We start from the raw sequence: 19,985 nt of genomic DNA on the forward strand, positions 1-19,985 counted from the left end.
CGTGATTTCAAAATTTTATTTTATATTACGTACAATAGCGCTTATGGTTATATCCTTCAAAAACATATTCAGTACCCGTCTGTTAGGTTACATTCGTAGCATATATAAATATAATTAGTTACAAAAAGGAGATCACAGGTATCATAAGCCAAGGAAGTTGCACAATGAACTGAAGACACTGACATTCCGTTTAAATTTACAGTGCTTGGATTAGTGACAAGAAAATATTGAGAGAGAGAGAGAGGGGGGGGAGGGGGCAGGCTAGCAACGATATCATGAAAGTTTAACTTCATGAAGTAGCCTACTATGATCATTAACTGAAAACAGGAAATCTTTCGTCAAAATCAAATGGAGTACAACCAGTTCATTGTGAAGTTTAAACTAAAGAAAAGAAATTTCTTGTAGGTTTTGAATAAAAACAAATATATAAATGCAAAACATTCAAATATTAGACGTATTATTCATATCGTTTTTGTCGTAGATTAGCGTATGTTCTAAATTAGTGGATGGCGCTGTTTCAGAATCGAACATCATCTACGTTGTTGGGTGAGAGGAAAATTCAGTATTTCAGCTGAAAGGAAGTGAAACGAGAGGAAGAAATAAGGTAATCACTACAAGTTAGAACGCTGACTAATACTCAGCACAACCACATTACTCGAGTTGCACATCAGATACGAAGACTGCCGAATCTGCTTTGCCTTCTTTGGCAATGCCACAGCGAAATTAAACCTGGAGATTTACAGAATGCATGTAACACTTACGTGATAGTCATTAAGCATCAAAATCGAAGCAGATCCTTGCTTGCAAACGATGGTTTGATTTCAGCAATGAAGGGAATACAAACAGGTTTTGAGTTTAACGAAAATATTTATTTTGATCACGTTCAGCTCTAGACAAAAGAGTGTTCCAGAGTTTCGTTACTTTTTACTTGTAGCCTCGTTTACTTGCAGAAGCATAAACAATTTCTGGTAAGGCTGGCTGAAATGATCGTATGAGCCCCGTCCGACCTTGGTATTTTTTGTAAACAAGTCAACAATGCCTTTCACCTACTATAAATGGCTTTCGATTAATTCATAAGAATGTTTTACCTTTCGCGTAAATAAAGTACGAAGTCATACTTTTGTAACTAGCGTACGTGGACGAAAAGCAACAAAGCCGTGAGATGAATAAAAACGAATAAATGAATGAATGACTGTATATTTTTGACTTTGAGAGGAATTAATCTAAAAGATCTAGAAGGTTTCTCAACCAAAGCTCACGCACATACGACAAATAGGCTTGCCAGGTAATAATTATAGATCGAAGTTGCTGAACCTCAGCCAGATTTATTTGGATATTATAATGCCCTTTTTAAGATTTTATTTTTACATACGTCCTTCGGTTTAAGCGATATCGATTGTTGGCTGTGAAATGAAGTACTTTGAGCCCACAACTAGCAAACCATTGCTGATGCCAGGTGATATAGATTTTAAATATTTTTGAAAATATATTTCCAAGTTATCAGTTCCCACTGAGGCTTTATTGTTTGCTGATGCCAGGTGATATAGATTTTAAATATTTTTGAAAATATATTTCCAAGTTATCAGTTCCCACTGAGGCTTTATTGGCCTCCATATCTAATGCTAAAAAATAACTAATTTAGCCTTTTTCCTACTGTAGAGCTACCAAATAAAATAGCCTACAATAAGGCAGTATCGATTGCCACATTATCATGATTACATTTGCTCATTGTTGGTAATTAGTTACTCAGTCTTCGCTAGGTAAAATCTGATATATCTGACTTGTGCTCTTCTCAGACCAATACCTGCAAACAAGTCAGTAATACCAACATCAATCCTAAAATTTGGAAACCGCCCTTGTTTGAGGAAGCTAAACTGCGCATCTGAAACCCGGTCCCCCTACCTGTATCGACCTGTGGACTGGGAGCACTTTCAGACTTTCTGAGGGTTTTTGTCGGTATAATTTCCTCTACAATTTCGCTCTGGGTTCCATAGCCAACTACCACGCTAGTGTCGGGGCAGCTAGCTAACTTGAGGATCAGCTGGAACTCGTTCAACACTAGACACGTCGAGGAGGCAGTGCAAGGGATTTTGTGGAAGTAGACGTAGAGCTCGTCTGGACAAATGGCTGCCTGTCCCTTCTTGGGCGTCTGTGACTGCAGGAAAGACTCCAGCATCGGTTGCAGGGAGGCTTGAACTAGTGGCTGAAGCCAGTTGGCGTAAGACTCGAAGTCTGCATTGATATCCTTGCGGGCGTAACCAGCCTGATCCAAGAAAAGCGTGCGGTACAGGTCAGTGACTTTTCCCTGGAAACCCGCTTGATTGACGAGTACATTCTGCTCGTGAGCTAAAGCAGTCGCGGCGAAATCATTCTGGAACCTCTTCTGGATGGCCACATTGGGATCTCGACTGTTGTAGATTTCAAAAGGGACTAAGTAGAAGGGCGTACCAATGGCGTAGTTAGGCCAGTCAATCTTTTTCTTGCGGGATAAGAGTCCCTGTTTCTTTGGGACTACCGTCTGATTGACCATGGGCCAGATGGGCAAGCCGTGGGTGTACCAATGATAGCCATTGGTCAGTTTGACTTCTTCATCAATAAACCAGTTATCATTACACATGATGTCTGGTGCATCTCCAGATTTCCAGTTAACCTTATCACTGAAGTCATCGCGATGAATGTAAATCACACTAAATTGTTCTGCTCTCTGAAAAGAGAAAGATGTTCAGAATGAGACTTGAAAAAATAATTAGTGCTACATGTTATTTCCACCCAGTAATTTTGAGTCTGGCATCAATTTAAATGGTCTGAATACGTTGTGAATAAAAGGACTAATTAATTATAGCTTACTTTACAAAATTGTCAATAAGAACGATACAAAATTGTCAATAAGAACGATACAAAATTGTCAATTAAGAACGATACAAAAATTGTCAATAAGAACGAGACAAAATTGTCAATAGGAGGATACAAAATTGTCAATCAGAACGATACAAAATTGTCAATAAGAACGATACAAAATTGTGAATAAGAACAATACAAAATTGCCAATAAAAACTTTACAGAATTGTCAATAAGAACGATACAAAATTTGTCAATAAGAACGCACCAATGTCCAAGAAACGCCCCCAGTACGACATCCAAAAATGAATCCCTCAAACTTAACCCTAAAGAAATGCCAGCTTTACCTTCGAAAAAATGTCTGACGAAGAAAGTTCGTAAGCTTACCCGCGGAGACGTGAGAGGAAGAGTCTGGTACTGGGAGGGGGAGGCTCCCTTTAATAATACGTGACGATGGCCCGCTTCGCACAGCTGCTGCAAGACGCTGGTGCGGATCTGAGATGCTGCGCCGTGCATCATATACACCGAAGAACACTCCCTGTGCAGACGGAAGGTTTAAGAAGACTGATGATTAGATGGAATGAGGAAGTCATTGCAGTCACTTTGGTGACGAAGGTGAGAACAGATGAAGATTATTATTCAAATGGGGTTTAAGAATGAAGGCACTAGAAATATACATTGTGAAGGCCTGAAGGTGTCTACTGCAGTACTTTAAGAGAGTGGTATGCTAACACATGTTTGTGTGCTTGTCTACAGCAGTAATTCAAGAGAGATGGTATGCTAACACATGTTTGTGTGCTCGTCCACTGCAGTATTTCAAGAGAGATGATATGCTAACACATGTTTGTGTGCTTGTCCACTGCAGTACTCCAAGAGAGATGGTATGCTAACACATGTTTGTGTACTTATGTAAAGAAAAAAATTATCTGAGGAACTAACAGAGAGCAATAGGAGAAAACTATCTTGAAATGAGATTGCTAACAATTCTTTTTTCTTGTAACTTTTTAAAAATATATTTCCACCATCGAAAACTCAAATATCAGGTTAAAGATAATAGGAATGCCTCTTGTGACAAGTAGCGTCAAAATGATAAGTGTCACAGTATTGGATGTATATATATAAAGTAGTAAAAATTGGTAAAAAAAAAAAAAGCGAACTTCATTCTTTTAATATTCTAAATTCCTTTGCTCATATCCCGGGGCCAAGAATTTCTGGCACAAGGAAAGCGGTGCTATGAGATTAAACAGTTGGGAAAACGTTGTTTCAAAGCAGTTTTGAGGTCTAGATTTAAAAATAAAATCCCGAGGCTAAAAACCACATCTCAACTACAAAACCATAACACCAGTCGAGAAGAAATGTCGAAAAGATTGCTTTTGGTTAATTTAAATTCTTCCGTGCTTGGTTACTGGACAAAGGCTGAGGACGATGCCGAGAATATGCAAAGTTTGTGGGAACTGTGACCGAAAATGAGCCAAATTTTTCGAATAGTTTTACGAATTATCATAGGAAGAAATTGTCTCTCGATAGTAACTTTTATAATCTTTCGGTTGTTTCGAAAATTGATATAACGTGTAGCATAATAACAAGAACAACGATAGTGATTATTATTATTATTATTATTATTATTATTATTATTATTATTATTATTATTATTATTATTATTACATTAAGAGTAAGACAACTGTTTCGAGCTCGGATCCAACATGCTGATAAACACGTAAATGGCGACAGAAATAAACGAAAGGTTAAGACAGGTGTTCTGGGTTGACAGTGGGCATTCTTATCTGAACGAATTAAGACCTACAGACTAAAGGGCACTTGAGAGATCTGGTGAACAGAAAATAGCTTCAACGTTTTTCTTCAAGGCTTATTTTTGCCGAAAATAAAGGGCAGTATGTGTTTCAAGTGTTAATGTTGAGAGAGATGCCACTATGCATACGTTATAATATATATATATATATAAATATAATATGTGTGTACAATATATATACATATATATATAGTACATGTATATATATATATATGTATATATATATATATATATATATATATATATATATATGCATGTATTATGAAATGTATATACGTATGTGTAACGTATATATGTATATATACATATATATATATATATATATATATATATATATATATATATATATATATATATATATAAATTTAGATATAATTTGTATGTGCGTATGTATAGAATGTATACTTATGTATAATCATACGTGTATATAGAGCTTATAAACTAACTACAAATTTTCCATCCTAGGTAACACTGTAAAACAAGGAATAAGCTCCTCGTATGGCAAGAGGGCCACTTACTGCCTCTGAATTGGATCAGTGAGGTGACAGACTTCCGCAGCGCAGAAGCACGCCCCCAGGAGGACGAGAAGCACCGGGGCCAAGGGGCTCACCAATCCCGTCATGATGTCCCGGATTTATCTGTATTGCAATGACGTCACTGTACCTGTAATGAGGCAAGGGAGAGAGGTAAGGTAATGTACACGGTGTGCACAAGTTGATATAATATATATATATATATATATATATATATATATATATATATATATATATATATGTATGTAATATATATATATATATATATATATATATATATATATATATATATACTGTATATATATATAATTTCATCAGTTAGTTGGGATGGTATTGAGTAGATGCTTGGAAAATATTCAGGTAGTGTAGGATTAGAAGCAAAGAGTTCGAGCTTCAGAATTGCAGCTAAACATAATGTTTGTTTTTGTAACTAAACTGAAAATAAACGTACGTTAAAATGGTACATGAACATGTGTCATAGAGGTACCTTTGTTCATTTTAAAGTGAATTGGTATCTGTGGATGAGGGCGTAGATAAATGTTTTCGGGGTTATTCGGTAGACAGAAATTCAGTTCAATAAACGACGTTACGTATATATCTTTCAATTCTATGTTCCGTGTGACATCGTTAACTAATTTTTTAAAAAATTATAAGCAACTTGAAAGCGCATAGGTTACATTATGGAAACTGGTTCGTTGGGGATCATGTTCTTCAGAATAATAATTAAATTGGCTTATTTTGAAGACTTGAAAATATCTCCCGGACGAGTATAGCTCTCTCTCTCTCTCTCTCTCTCTCTCTCTCTCTCTCTCTCTCTCTCTCTCTCTCTCTCTCTCTCTACCTGGCAGTAAGACTACTCGCAAGATTTAACTCGAACTTTGCACACTACTTCCGACATTTCGACTATTTCTTCTCATTAGTCACTCTAAGAACCAGAATAGAAGTGAATTTCAGTGTCATAGAGTGAATAAACAAATTAACATATTGAAACTGATAAGTGTAAGTAATTAGAGCCGTGAAAATCAAGTTTAAATCCAGTCAAGAAATGCACATAGCCATGAACTGCGGTTGTAGCAACCATTGATAATTAAAAAAAAACGTTATAATTCATTAATGAAATACAATCCATTGCATAATTTCCATAGTCAGCAAAGAATGGACATTTATACAAGTTCTGCGCATATTTAATAATTACAAATCTACAGTGGCTGACCTCCGGAAAATTGTTATTCATGGAAATTCAGACCCTGAAAATGCTCTGAAGTATAGCGGACATCCGGTTCGCTTAGTCATATCCGTATTCATTCTATGCAATCCGTGACAGCTGCATGCTTTTGGGACTATTGGGTTCAACTTGCAATTTCATTGTATCCGATTAGAGGGGAAAGAATTTCATTCAGTGAGAAGGAAATAAAGTGGGGTTGGGGACGCAATTTACAGTCAGAGCAGTGCTGTGAAGTCGGAACTTTTGAGAAGAAATGAAAGTCCCATTGAATAATTATAGTTTTATACTGCTCAAAGCGATGTTAATTCAAGCTGATTACGCTGAATCAGAAACGGGCTCCAAAGATGACATATCTCTCCCTGTAACTTGGCTGAAAATGGCACTTAATCCTTTTCGGCAAAAGGGCAGACCACTTTGTTGATAAACTAATATGGACGACAATAATTTCGCCCATATAGCAAGCGTGAACGTGAAATATTCTCTCTGTAAGTCAAAAGTCTTGGGGTTAACTTGCTGAGTATAAAGAGTGACAGCGTATACCGGGAGGACTAGAGCAGTGCTACAGGGTTATAGCCCGCTTCGGACCAAAATAAGGACTGTCCGCGCAGTCTTTTAAATCTGAACGACCTGACCGCGCCCATGGCTTCTGCATTAGCCAAATGCCGACAAAAACACCTGGAGATTAACGGGATCTCTCTCGTCTAAGGTCGTGAGAGAGAGAATGAATCCGTCGTATACAGTGCAAGAGTACCTCGTCCAAGAACTCAGATTTCAAAGTCTCCGTTTCACTGATGATGGCGGGAAAACAGCTAAAGTCTCCGTTTCACTGATGATGGCGGGGAAACAGCTAAAGTCTCCGTTTCACTGATGATGGCGGGAAAACAGCTAAAGTCTCCGTTTCACTGATGATGGCGGGTAAACGGCTAAATTCTCCGTTTCACTGATGATGGCGGGAAAATAGCTAAAGCTGCACTCCAGTTAAAATGAACCGTATCCCTCAAATGCTCGAAAATCCCCAAACTCTTTGAACCGTATTTTATTAAATAAGAAACACTGACAAATTCTACACACACACACACACACACACACACACACACACACACACACACACACACACACACACACACACACACACACATATATATATATATATATATATATATATATATATATATATATATATATATATATATATATATATAGACAAAATCCACGAAGGAAAGAAAAACAATGGAGTGTTGCAAGGCCTTTCGACTTATAGGCTGCTAAGTAAATGACTATAAGTCTAAAGGCCTTGCAGCACTCCATTGTTTCTCTTTCCTTCGTGGATTTTGTCTTTATTTATATATTCAATACGTTCCATATTTTCGTGATCAGTTTTATATATATATATATATATATATATATATATATATATATATATATATATATATATATATATATATATATATATATATATATATATATATATATATATATATATACTGTATATATATTTGTGTGTGTGAAATTGAAAGGTGCACACAAGAAGTTAGCGCAAAAAAGAACGTATATTTCAGTTGACAGTATTTCAATGACAATCACTACTGCATGAGGAGAGTTAGCAGGTGAAAGGGGCACCCATGTGGAATAGCCGAATGTGGAATATCGCCGCTGGTGGGATTACAAATGGAATTGGTTATGAAGTGGATGGGATCAATCAGTCTTTGTTTACGTCCTCGTTAATTCCCACCTTGGTCGGGCCTGGTGGGCACAGGATCGGCTGAAAGACTTGTTTGAGAATGGGTCCGCTGTTTCAGTAAAGACCTTTGCAGGCCGCGGCGTGTTTCTCAGAGAAACGGGAAAAACAATTTGAAACGATTCGTCAGTTGAACTGAATACAGAATTTAGGTCAAAGGCCAAGTATTTGGACCTATGAGGTCATTCAGAGCTGAAACGGAAATTGAGAGTAAAAGGTTTAAAAGGTGTAACAGGAGGAAAACCTCAAAGCAATTGCACTCTGAACCAATTGTTAGGAGAGGGTGGAAAGTAAGATGGAAGAAATAGAATATGAAAGGAGGTACAGTAAAAGGAACGAAAGGGGTTGCAGCAGCTAGGGGCCATGGAAGTCACGCTTGCAAAGAACCTTAAGTTATGCCTACGGTGCCCTGCACGAGGTGCACTGACGGCACTACCCTCCCACGGGGACGATTCGTCAATACCTGACCCAGTAATGTACCTGACATTCATTACCATAACACTATCGAGTTCGACAAACAATAAACGAACTGACTAACGATGAAATAAAGCTGTAACATATTGAAAATGTCCAGAAAGTAAAACAATCTTTATATTTCACTATCCCAAAAGCATCACAGATTGCATTTTAGTATAGACTTGAATGGAAAGAAACAGCTGATGCTGGTGTTTACAGAACACCGGGAGTTAATTACGATCAATAAGATGTGGCACAGAGTTGGGGAAATGTTGTTCGTTTGAAGGAATCGGGATAGATACTATCCTTTCTTTTTCTAATTCCACACACCTGGTTATTCCACAATTTTGAAGTGCTGTCATTCAAACTGAACATGACGCTTTGTGTTAGCTGTGTTTCGGTGTAAATATATTATATTAAAAAAAAGTTTCTTGGGGAAAAAATGCATGTAAATTTTTACATAAGGTATACTTACACAAATTATATATATGTGTGTGTGTTTATATATACATAGGCTACATACAACATATAGAAGGTCTTCAACGGACAGACTTTAAGAGTAAAATCAATCCCTTAAGGTGAAAATACGAAAACAGTAATTAACACATTAAAATCTGACAATCTGTTTATGTTTTCACTATCCTAAAACTCTGCGGTGAAGATTAATGGGAAACAGACCGCATGATTTCTTTCCTCTGGGAGTTAACGTCCATGGAAAACCCAAAAATCCTAGACGTAGCTGTGAATGCTTTTATTTACTTGATAACTAAAACAGTAATTACGTCTGTACATTTCAGACTTATTCATCCGGTGTATGTGGCAACCCTTTATAATTGGTTAAGTTTTATCTGAATATACATTGTGAAAAGTTATTTGAATTACTGGACGATCTCTAATTGCGCGGTGGCAATGTTGGTAATTCGTGTTTCAAGGCGAATGATTGCGCCTCTCTCTCTCTCTCTCTCTCTCTCTCTCTCTCTCTCTCTCTCTCTCTCTCTCTCTCTCTCTCTTATAGTTGATATTTGATAATCCGAATCTCATTTGCATGTTGAGTTGTGGGTTTTTGCATCGATATGACTTCACATTAAGTAGAAAATTCGGTCTCTTTACTTTGCATGTTCTGGTGTAGCTTTCGGTCACGGGTTTCTGTGAAGTATTTCAAGATGGCAACTTGGTTTCTATATCTGCATTAGTCTCCGCATAGTTGTGGTGGCGTAACCAACACAGCAAGGTCCGAGGAATTCGCAGTTCTCTAATTTGGATAATATGTTGGTCATCTTTTCCTTTTTCTTTGAAAGAGCTCTAAAAGATTCTCATTATCAAGGATGACATCGGGACGGGTTGGAGGTAGCAACTATTTTACGTTGGTAGCTGTTCTTAGCGGAGTTTGGGTATTGAATTTTCCTATTTTTCTTCCGATGCACACTCCTGTCATGCCCTCTTGATATCGTTAGTGGTAGGTGGTGCTGGGTCTAGTCTAGTTATTTGCTGATAGCTTTCTAGTTATTGTAATGAGTGAATACAGTTATTGGGCCTCGATGTATTTCCCAATGGCATTTAGGCATCATCCACTGCTTGTGGCTCTTGTCTTGTACAGTTGTGTCAGAGATTGGAAGACATTTTAACCACGCCCACCTCCACTTTTAAAACGAAAACAGAACTTCAGAGGGATGTAAATTCAGAGAATACCGAAGTTCAAGATATTTTCCTATGGTCATAAATAATGAATCCACTTGATGTAAACAAGGGGGAATAACAAGCGTATTGCTAACTGCTGATGGAGAACCGGTTAATGAAAGCTGACCAGAATATAGGCAAAACTGATAAAGGAAGACATGGGTCCAGAGGAGTGGGCGAAGAGTATGACAACAGTAATATACAGAAATGTTTAAAGGGAGAACATGAAATCTGTAAGTCTCATTGGCAATATCATCTTAATGAATTCCTTGGGTTAACATGCTTATATCAGTAGAGAAGGAAAGTCTTTAATTGGTAACCCACATCTAATGCTATTTATACCAGGCAGCCTACATCAATGATGCCGTGGATTCTTCCCAGTCAGATATTATTAAGAATTCCACGACCTTGTACCTGTTTTCCGTGAAAGCCCTCCTCTATGTTCGTACTGCAAACCCACAAATGTCTGGAGAAGCCGAAGGGCCATAAGAGAACGCAGTAATTACTGAGAAAGATAGGCCATCTCCAATGCTGACAAAGCTTTTGCTTGTTGTAGTGGCAGGAAATTCATCAACAAAGAACCAGAAGAAGAATCCATCCAAAGAAAAATGGATATATGTAATAGCCAACTTCTGCTGATAACGAGGACCGACAAGTAACACTAGAAAGAATAATAGCCAGAGAGGTTATTTCTAGCGATAATGAGAAAAGCACAGCTCTCTGCAAGCAGAAGGAATGAATGACCAACATAATAGAATGACCACAAAGAGAGCTGACTGATGATAATGGATGCTTCTTCAATTATCTCTATTTTTGCGAGGTAGATCTCACAAAGTCCTTTTCAATGCCTGTCTCATTCGGAATAATGCTGTTATTTAAGGAAGAATGTCTTTCACTTTAAATTAGGTAGGACCGTGACACCAACTCCATGTTACCCCATGTAATCGAAATGTCACATTCATATATATATATATATATATATATATATATATATATATATATATATATATATATATATATATATAATAAATATATATATATATATATATATATATATATATAATAAAATATATATATATATATATATATATATAATAAATATATATATATATATATATATATATATATATATAATAAATATATATATATATATATATATATATATATATATATAATAAATATATATATATATATATATATATATATATATATATATATATATATATATATAATATAATAAATATATATATATATATATATATATATATATATATATAATAAATATATATATATATATATAATAAATATATATATATATATATATATATATATATATATATATATATATAAAGTAATTTTTCGGAAGACTCCAGCCAGTCATTTCCAAAGGTGCCAGCTAGCCATTTTTGCATGAAAACCATTTTGGATTTTTCATGCAAAAATGGCCAGGAAATGATAAGGTAGTAAAAAACCTAAAAATACCAACCTAACGTAAACTAGGGGTGTTTACTGGTTACAATTTTGCCGTATTAGTTATGGAGGGGGGGGCGGCTGGTATTGTCTTACCTTACAAGTCCTTATTTTTCTCTGCTATTAGGCATTTGCGAAGGTTATGTAATGAGAAGAAATTTTTTGTTTTGATGTGATTTACCCAAGAAAAATATAAATTATAAAGCGGGAGGTGGCTGGAGTCTAACGAAAAATAACCAAATATAATTTGTGTGCGCGCGTTTGTGTGTATTCACTTGAAAACACTCAGATGTGTGTGTGTACACTTGCGAGAAACAGGTCATTCACACCAAGAAAATAAACCTAACTGTGTTATCTTTAGCCACTATCCAGAATTTCATTGTGCAGATGATCTTTGAACTATAGTGGCCTGTCTCATGGCCTTAAATTTCGTTATATTAATTTTTTTTTGAGAGGGGGGTGGTATTTTATGAACGCATAATCGTGTCTCATGTTCAATTGTGTATAGTTTTCATAGCTGAGTTTTAAATGGCTGTTCTAAAAATATAGTCCATCAGCTGGGGCTACACTAGTGAACATTTATTTTCCACTTTGAAATTGCGACAGCGAAGGATTATATTTTGCAATAGAAGCAACAGGGTTACGCCCACCACCAAAACTTTAATTGCAGCTGTCAGTTTTGATCAATGAAGCCTCCAGTGTTTGGTCGCTCTGAAGTTCGGATACCTCCCTTATAAGTCACCGTTTTAAGTGTCGATACTTGTTCAGAAAGTAAAGCTGTCAGTAAGGCATTTACAGTAGACTTCCGCAGGAAACAACAGGTGTCATGGTTTAGCAATGCCCAACTATCATGCACCAAGTTATGCAATACAGTTATGCAATAAGAAACTGACGGTAGTTTCTATAGCGAGTAATGATTTGTCTCAAAAATACTGTACGTTTCAGACCTCACGAACATTTTTGCCTTTGCAGATCGTAGAACTCTATCAGGACTGTAAAAGTCAAAGCAAGTTGGCTCTCATGTAAACTAAAACACTTTCCTTGAAAGAATAAACAAACAGTGGTGTCTTCTAGATGTTGCCGTTCTCATCACGTTTTCTCTTACGACTTATGGCAATGTCAGGGTCTTCGAACATTACGGAGAGACTTGTGCATATGGATTTACGTTTCCAAGTTAACTAGTGTTTGCCAGTCACTTCCACCTTCTTGGTTTGATATTCGCAGAAATTTCCATGACACAAGTTCGGTATTAAAAGTGCACAGACATTGAGAGAAAATGAAAATGGCATCACCAAGAAAACTTCTTCCGAACACTACAGCAAGCTGGGCACATCACAGATTATAGATTACCACATGAAAGTGAAAGTAGGGTTTATCATACGATAAACAATTTCAGATGAATGGTTTCAGTACGTAATTTCCAAGTGCACTCTTGTTGTGATGACACACTCGTTTCTGGAGGGTGAAAACGCAGATATGACGAACAAAACTTACTGAAAGCGAATCAGCTGTAACGCATCCTCACACTATGAGCTCGAGGTGGCCCAAGACTAACCAAACCTCCCTCCTATTCTGCCTGACTCACACTGACAGCAGCAGGAACGGTATACACAGAACACAGTGTACGTGGGGCTCGGCTGTAGAATGCGAGCCCACGCCAACCTGTTTTTTTGTATCTATCCTCTGGTGCAAGAAAAGTTCTCTTCGGCGAAATCCTTGGAGGACGTTGAGGAGCAGCGCTAAGGGATGAAAATTCGAGTAATGAATTTACCGGCCTCTAATGGTAGATAATTTTATTATATTATATAAATAATTCAAGTCAGGTTCTTGAAATTGGTTGACGCAGCTTTCGATATTGCATAGCGGTCAGCTGACGCGACTTCTAACCTAAACATGCTATAAAGAGGGAAGAAGTTAATCAATTTTTAATGTAGACGTAGTGTGTTTCAAACTCTCCTTCTCAAACAGGCGAAAAATACAATAGAATCACTCTGATTATGAAAGCAAAATATGAAGACGGTGCCAGAAATGACTTATGCCTTCAGTCAAATTATTTTAAGGCCATCAGGTAAGTATGGCTTTTCGTCCTGCTGTACCTTCGTCGTTCATTTTCAAGAGATTCAGCACGCTGCGTATTTTCTGGATCGTGGGTGAAGAGTCATGGTCATACAGAAACAGGGTTAGGGCGGGGAGGGGAAGTGGAAGTACGAATGACGTCTCCCTTTTCCTAAAATTCAAGGTTGCCACTACCCCTGCAAATATTACCTTGGCGAATACATTATGAGTTGTTCGTCATGTAATTTTATTCGAACCATCGTAGATATATGCTTGTATGACTGTTTAATGAAAACATAGTCAGACTTACAAGAGTCTCCCTTTTTTTGTGCGTTCGATGAGGCAAGATCCCATGCTGGCATGGGACCATTCTTTCTGACAAATGAAGAAGAAAATGTAAACTGACTCTCCCTTCTTTCCTTCTCTTAAACAGATTCACTCAACACATAACCTCTGTACTTCATTGTAGTTTAATAAGCTTACTGCTTCAATCACTAAAGTTCTCGGAATGAGAATGAATTTTGTGCTAAGGATAAAAAATGAACGCACTATACAAAATGACTTCAACTGCCTTGTAGACAGAATCATATCGCCAAATATTTATATTATATATAAGAAACACCTAAAGAACACATCTGTGGCACTGATGCTTGTTGTTGTCTTATATCAAAATTTATTTTTATTTTTAAAACAATTGATGTTTTCCGTTTACTATGTTATGTATAATGATTTTATAGCTTCATTTATTACTACAGGTTTTATGGGCTATGATATATATATATATATATATATATATATATATATATATATATATATATATATATATGTGTGTGTGTGTGTGTGTGTGTGTGTGTGTGTGTGTAAAGTATGTCTGGATGAGAGAAATGTTTTCAGGGGCTGTTTGAGAGAAATATAATATTCCCATCACGTAAGTGTGATAGAGGTTAACTGTGAGAATTGTATGAGCATAACATTACTAAGTATATCGGGGAAAATGTATGGTAGGACATTGATTGTAGAAATAAAACAGTTGGCAGAGGACTGACTTGGAAGAACAGTGAGTGTATGGCATACACGGACTAAGAAAAAGTTTATGGGAGAATCTAAAGTGAGGCAGTGTGTGAAGGCGTTGAGAATGTATCGTACAGAAGATAAGTTGTTGAGGGGGATCAAGAGTTCTCCAGCAAAAGTGAGGGTTGTCTTAGTATAGGTGGAGTTATGGTGGGGTTATGGTTTGGTGTTGGTAAAACTGGGTCTGAGACAAGGGTGTGTTATGTCTCCATGACTTCAGTATCGTATGAATGGAGCGATGTGAGAAGTCAGAAAGAAGACATTAGTTGCAAATGCAAACCTGTGAGATAAGATGAGGTACGAATGGAAAGTGAACTAGACGATGTTTGCTGATGAGACAGTGCTAACTGGGGGTTTTGAAGAGAAAATGCAGAAACAAGTAAAAATATTTGAAACTGTTTGCAAGAGAGGAAAGGTGAAAATAGACTTAATGTGAGCAAGAGTAAAATTATGAGGGTAGGTAGAGACCAGGCAGATGGGGTAATGAAATATGGATGGTGGAAGAATTGAAGCAGCTGATATGTGTGTGTAAGCATTTTTGAGTGGAAATATCGGATGATGGTAGGATTAGAATAGTAACTCTCTTTTATGGAAGAAAAGTGTGGACCTTGAATGTGAATGGAAGGAAAAAGATTGAAGGTGCGTAAATGCAGTGCGGGAAGAACTGATAAGGATGAGACCTGTAGAGATACATAGTTGTAAAATGATTGCCACAAGTGAAAGGCTGGATCAGAGAGTTTCGAGATGGTTTGGTCATTTAGAAATAGGCCTAATGGATGATGATAAGTTGGTGATAAGCGTGTATAACTGAGAAAACAGAAGAGGAAGATCTGGAAAGGGATGGATAGATATCCTGAAAGATGTATGTGGAAAAGAAAGGACCATAACATTCAGGAAGCGAAATAATGCATGCTAGATAGGGATAATTAGTGTCGTATATGTGAGGTTTGTATCCTCGCGGACTGAACCTGAGAATGTAACAGCCATTGTTTGCTAATCCTGTTACAAAGCTTCGAAATACAACTCCTACTGTACTTGGGCTGTCACTTTTAGACCATGCTGCTGCGATAGGAAAATATGATTCCCTGTAGGTTCTCATACAACTCCATGTTAGTAAAATTGAGTTAACAGTTTGTTCATTTTAGTTCACGTTCGGTGCACACACAGATGCGGAAAGGTTTAAAAAAAGATTCCCATCCCTTAATGCACTTATCTTTTCGTCATTGTATTATTTACCTTGCAGTTCTAGATTAAACCGTTAAACATGACATTTACAGTATATAGGCAGACGAAGCCACTGCAGTCGCGGTAGTATTGCCAAACCAGTGATACGAGAGTTTAACAAGTGCCAGGTGATGAGTAACCACTTGGTATGATTTGCTACACCTTAAGATAATGTGTGAGCCAACTTTTCTGTTAAGGAGCCTTAGTGGCGACTGACAGACAGACAGACACAGACATTCGTCTGCACCACGCACCAAGCATTTGAATTACGTCAGCGGAATATATTTCTGAAACTATATTTAGAAATATTTATTCGTTATCCGTAACGTTATCCATAACAAAAATATATCCTTTCACAACAAGCTGATGAACGTTTTAATAAAAAAACTTATTTTTTGGGAGAGAAGATATATTTAGAAGGTCGTTCTTCATAATAATAACCGAGGAAACAGATATATTGGGCCAATTCTGGACCACTGAGGATAATGGAATAATTGAATTGGACCATTATCGAAACAATACCTCATTTCCAGTGCTGGATAACACTGGATATCCAATTTTGGTTTGATTACCCCTTTTCCAGTGTTGGATATCCAACTGAGGTTCGATTCATAAACAATACAGTTGGATCTTTTGAACCGACTTCATAAAAATGTTTGCATATCATAGTGACAACAATTATTGATAACCATTTAAAATGCACATTATTACTAGTATACATGTATATATATGTATAATTTATATATATGTATGTATATACAGGGTATGATAATAAGTCCTCACGTGAAAATAAAAGGACTTATTATATACTTCATCCACAGAACCATTGTGGATATTACAAGGTATAGGCTATACAAGGTGTAACACGAGTTTATATGCAAATATTCTGGGAAATGAAAGAAAAAGTAATTCTGGGCAAAAATTGTTCTAAAAACATATGCATTTTAAGGCTTCGTTTGTCGGTGAGGGGAATTTTGAAATAACTGTTATCATTAGCACTGCTCTCAGGGGATGGAGGTTGGTAGCGGGAAGTCGACGTAGCCTGGGATGTTGTGGGCTGATGTGAATAAAACACCTTTCAATCAGATGTATTATTTAGTTTTGAACAAAAAAAAGTGTATGCATCATTGACTCCTTCTCCCTCCCTATCAGTTGTATTCATTGCCCACCGATGAAAAAAAGTAAGGCTAATTGAATCTCCCCTCCATCAAAAAGGCAGGCTTATTCATTAGATACCTATCAAAGATTTAATATGCATTTTTAAAAATCTCTCCCTCTCCATCTAAAGTATTCATCAGACACCAGTCATAGGCCTAGGCCTAGTCGTGACTCCTGATTCAATAATTCCGTGACGAGGCGGCAGGGCAGAGTGCCCGAGAATTCAACTGTGGTCAGATATATTAGTTTCTTATATTATATTCTCGGTCATTTGCATATTTATGTATGTTTTTATATAATAATGACTGAATAAAGAGCCATTAAAGAATGGTTGTTTGCATCGAATCACGAAGCAGCAGAAGTCAGTCGAGCAGTGTCTTGATTGACATGTCGAATGTAGATGACAACAGAGTGACAGCAGCTTTAGGTTTCCGTGTAATGAAGGTGACTTATATCTATTTAATATTGTTTTAATAGATGTAAAAAGTGATTGTGATTAACTTAAGGGAAGTTTACGGGAAATGATCGTTAGACTGTGAAGGAAAGCATATGTTAGATTTTACCGATGGTTGAATGACTTTAAAATTTAGGCGAGTGTGGAAGTCAGTGGTGTGGAAATGTGGCAGCACTGAGGTAACGGCTATTTTAAAATTCACCCCTCCGACAAACGAAGCCTTAAAATGCATATGTTTATAGAACATTTTCTGCTCAGAATGACTTTTTCTTTCATTTTCCAAAATATTTGCATAAACTCGTGTTACACCCTCTATATATATGTGATTATATGTTAGTTGAACACTATTATAAAATCCACGTCAGAAGGTGAGTGAAACCCGCGACTTTGAACAAGTACTTTCGTAGTTTATTCTACATTTTCAAGTTCACACTGAATGCAAAAGAAGTTGACAAAGCCTTATACAGTTGAACATTGACTATAGTTGTGTGCTTTTCGAAATCGTGCATGTTCGGATGTGCTGTTACACGGGAAAAATCTCATAACCAGGCGCCAACTGGACATGAAGACGAATAGCGGGCCGCTTCTAGTCGAAGATCGCCGTGCCCATGGTTGCAAAAACCGACGCGTATCCGTATCCGAGACAAGCAAAAGGAATTCCGGTTTCCAAAATAAGATCTGGAAAGGCGGAAGAAGTGGGGTCAAAGAGTTAATTTAGAACTAAATGTTGGTAGCCGAATATCCAGCGATCACTTCTTCTTTGGTAGAACTATGTAAAAGCTGGGCATCAGGTATTACCTTGGAAATTGACGTTTTCTATAATGTTTTGGTTGCTTATTAACAATTTACAGTTTTTTTTTCGGTCGACTGTAATTGTAATTACCCTCAGAACTTCATCCATCAAGTTAGGGGGACCCCTAGCGAAAGCGCGGTTATTTGTCGGGTTGGCCAGGGGAGAAGGGGATGATCCATCAAGGTAGGAGACCCCCTGGAGAAAGCTGAGTTATTTTTCTGCAGTCTTTCATTTCTTGTTCGTCAATCATAATAGGTACTACTTATGTACATTATCTTGTCCCCAATTTATGACATTTACCGTATAGGCCTATATGTTACACTGAACTCCAAATTGAGGAGAGGCATCTTAAGAATTCGATTATTATAGGCAAGTTGGAGGAATAGTGGGGATGAGGAAGAATTGAGACCTCAGTGACGTGAGGCTGAGGAAGTAGTGAGGTATTCCTCATATATATTGATTACTCGAGAACTTCAGGTCAAGGAATGTGTGCAATAAAATTCACACTATTTTAAGGGATTATGTCATCAAATGAGGCATGGCCAAAACGCCAGGTTTTAAATATACTAAACTTGATTAGGGACACTAGCATGGGTCATACCATCACAGGTCTTGCAGTGCTCATTACGTCAGTGCAGATCACTGAGTTTCACAGTAGAACAGCATTTAAAGAGAAAGTGACTGCAGAAGCTTTGATAAACCTGGTAAGGGTAATGATAATAAAGGAAAACTAGAAAGTCTCAACCTATTTAGGGCATATAGACACAGATAAAACAGTCTGAAGTTTTATTTGGAACAAGAAAACTTTCAACCATAACAATAATAAACTGGCTATTATACGTTTGAAACAGTACAGGGCAGCGCTGTGGTTTTACTGAAAAAAAAAAATAAGGTACAGTAACTCAAAATACACTAATTAAAAGGGCAGAGGAAGTCATCTCAGGTCTAAGAAGCCACTTGATAGCTGAAACACGTGACATATGATAGCTGAGTGGAATTTTTCAGATCAAGTAGAAAATATGAACTTCACACAAACGAAGCCAACTTTCTAACAAACCGGGAGGTTAACCGACGCCTAGTAGTGATATACCATGTATCCCTTTGCGCATTCAATCCAGGTTTCGTGATAGGCGCAGTTCCTGAAAGAAAAGTTCTTCATTTAGTCATATTTTTCACTGTTTTGAGTGTTAAATTACGTGGATGTGAAGTATTTGAATAACTACTCACGATAATGTTAAGTCAATCTTCAGATACTTTAAGGACCGACCTTATCTAGTCATTGGTTGAAAATAAGCACTATTGAAAAAATCAAGCCTTTATATACCAGAATATAATCAGATTAAGGACTGACCTTAGCTAGTCATTGGTTGAAACTAAGGACCATTGAAAAAATCAAGCCTTTATACTAGAGTATAATCAGATTAAAGACTGACTTTAACTAGTCATTGGTTGAAACTAAGCACTATTGATAAAATCAAGCCTT

At 36.9% G+C, this 19,985-nt stretch overlaps 2 protein-coding genes across 2 annotated transcripts in view; one reads left to right on the forward strand and one right to left on the reverse strand.

Annotated features, from left to right (window-relative positions):
- LOC136831263 (uncharacterized) lies at nt 1-13,335 on the reverse strand. Its single transcript, XM_067091356.1, has 4 exons — nt 13,242-13,335; nt 5,167-5,311; nt 3,226-3,376; nt 1-2,704 (listed from the first exon to the last, which is right to left on the reverse strand). Exons 2-4 carry the CDS (start codon nt 5,268-5,270, stop codon nt 1,793-1,795), a joined length of 1,167 nt encoding a protein of 388 aa, XP_066947457.1. The 5' UTR covers nt 5,271-5,311; nt 13,242-13,335; the 3' UTR covers nt 1-1,792.
- The window catches only part of LOC136831268 (beta-1,3-galactosyltransferase brn-like), a 43,911-nt gene continuing 29,122 nt past the window's right edge, over nt 5,197-19,985 (forward strand). The window contains exon 1 of the mRNA XM_067091377.1: nt 5,197-5,334. The gene's annotated coding sequence lies outside the window, so the exon portion shown is untranslated. The remainder of the gene's footprint in view (nt 5,335-19,985) is intronic.

The sequence above is a fragment of the Macrobrachium rosenbergii genome, chromosome 4, assembly GCF_040412425.1.
Source record: "Macrobrachium rosenbergii isolate ZJJX-2024 chromosome 4, ASM4041242v1, whole genome shotgun sequence".
NCBI lineage: Eukaryota > Metazoa > Arthropoda > Malacostraca > Decapoda > Palaemonidae > Macrobrachium > Macrobrachium rosenbergii.

Bases quoted from the DNA above. Each gene is read 5' to 3' on its own strand.
- LOC136831263 (XM_067091356.1), bottom strand. From the start codon at position 5,270: ATGACGGGATTGGTGAGCCCCTTGGCCCCGGTGCTTCTCGTCCTCCTG. The intron at 3,377-5,166 runs GTAAGTGGCCCT...CCGTCTGCACAG, and splicing joins ACTGATCCAATTCAGAGGCA to GGAGTGTTCTTCGGTGTATA. The intron at 2,705-3,225 runs GTAAGCTTACGA...TTCTCTTTTCAG, and splicing joins TTCCTCTCACGTCTCCGCGG to AGAGCAGAACAATTTAGTGT.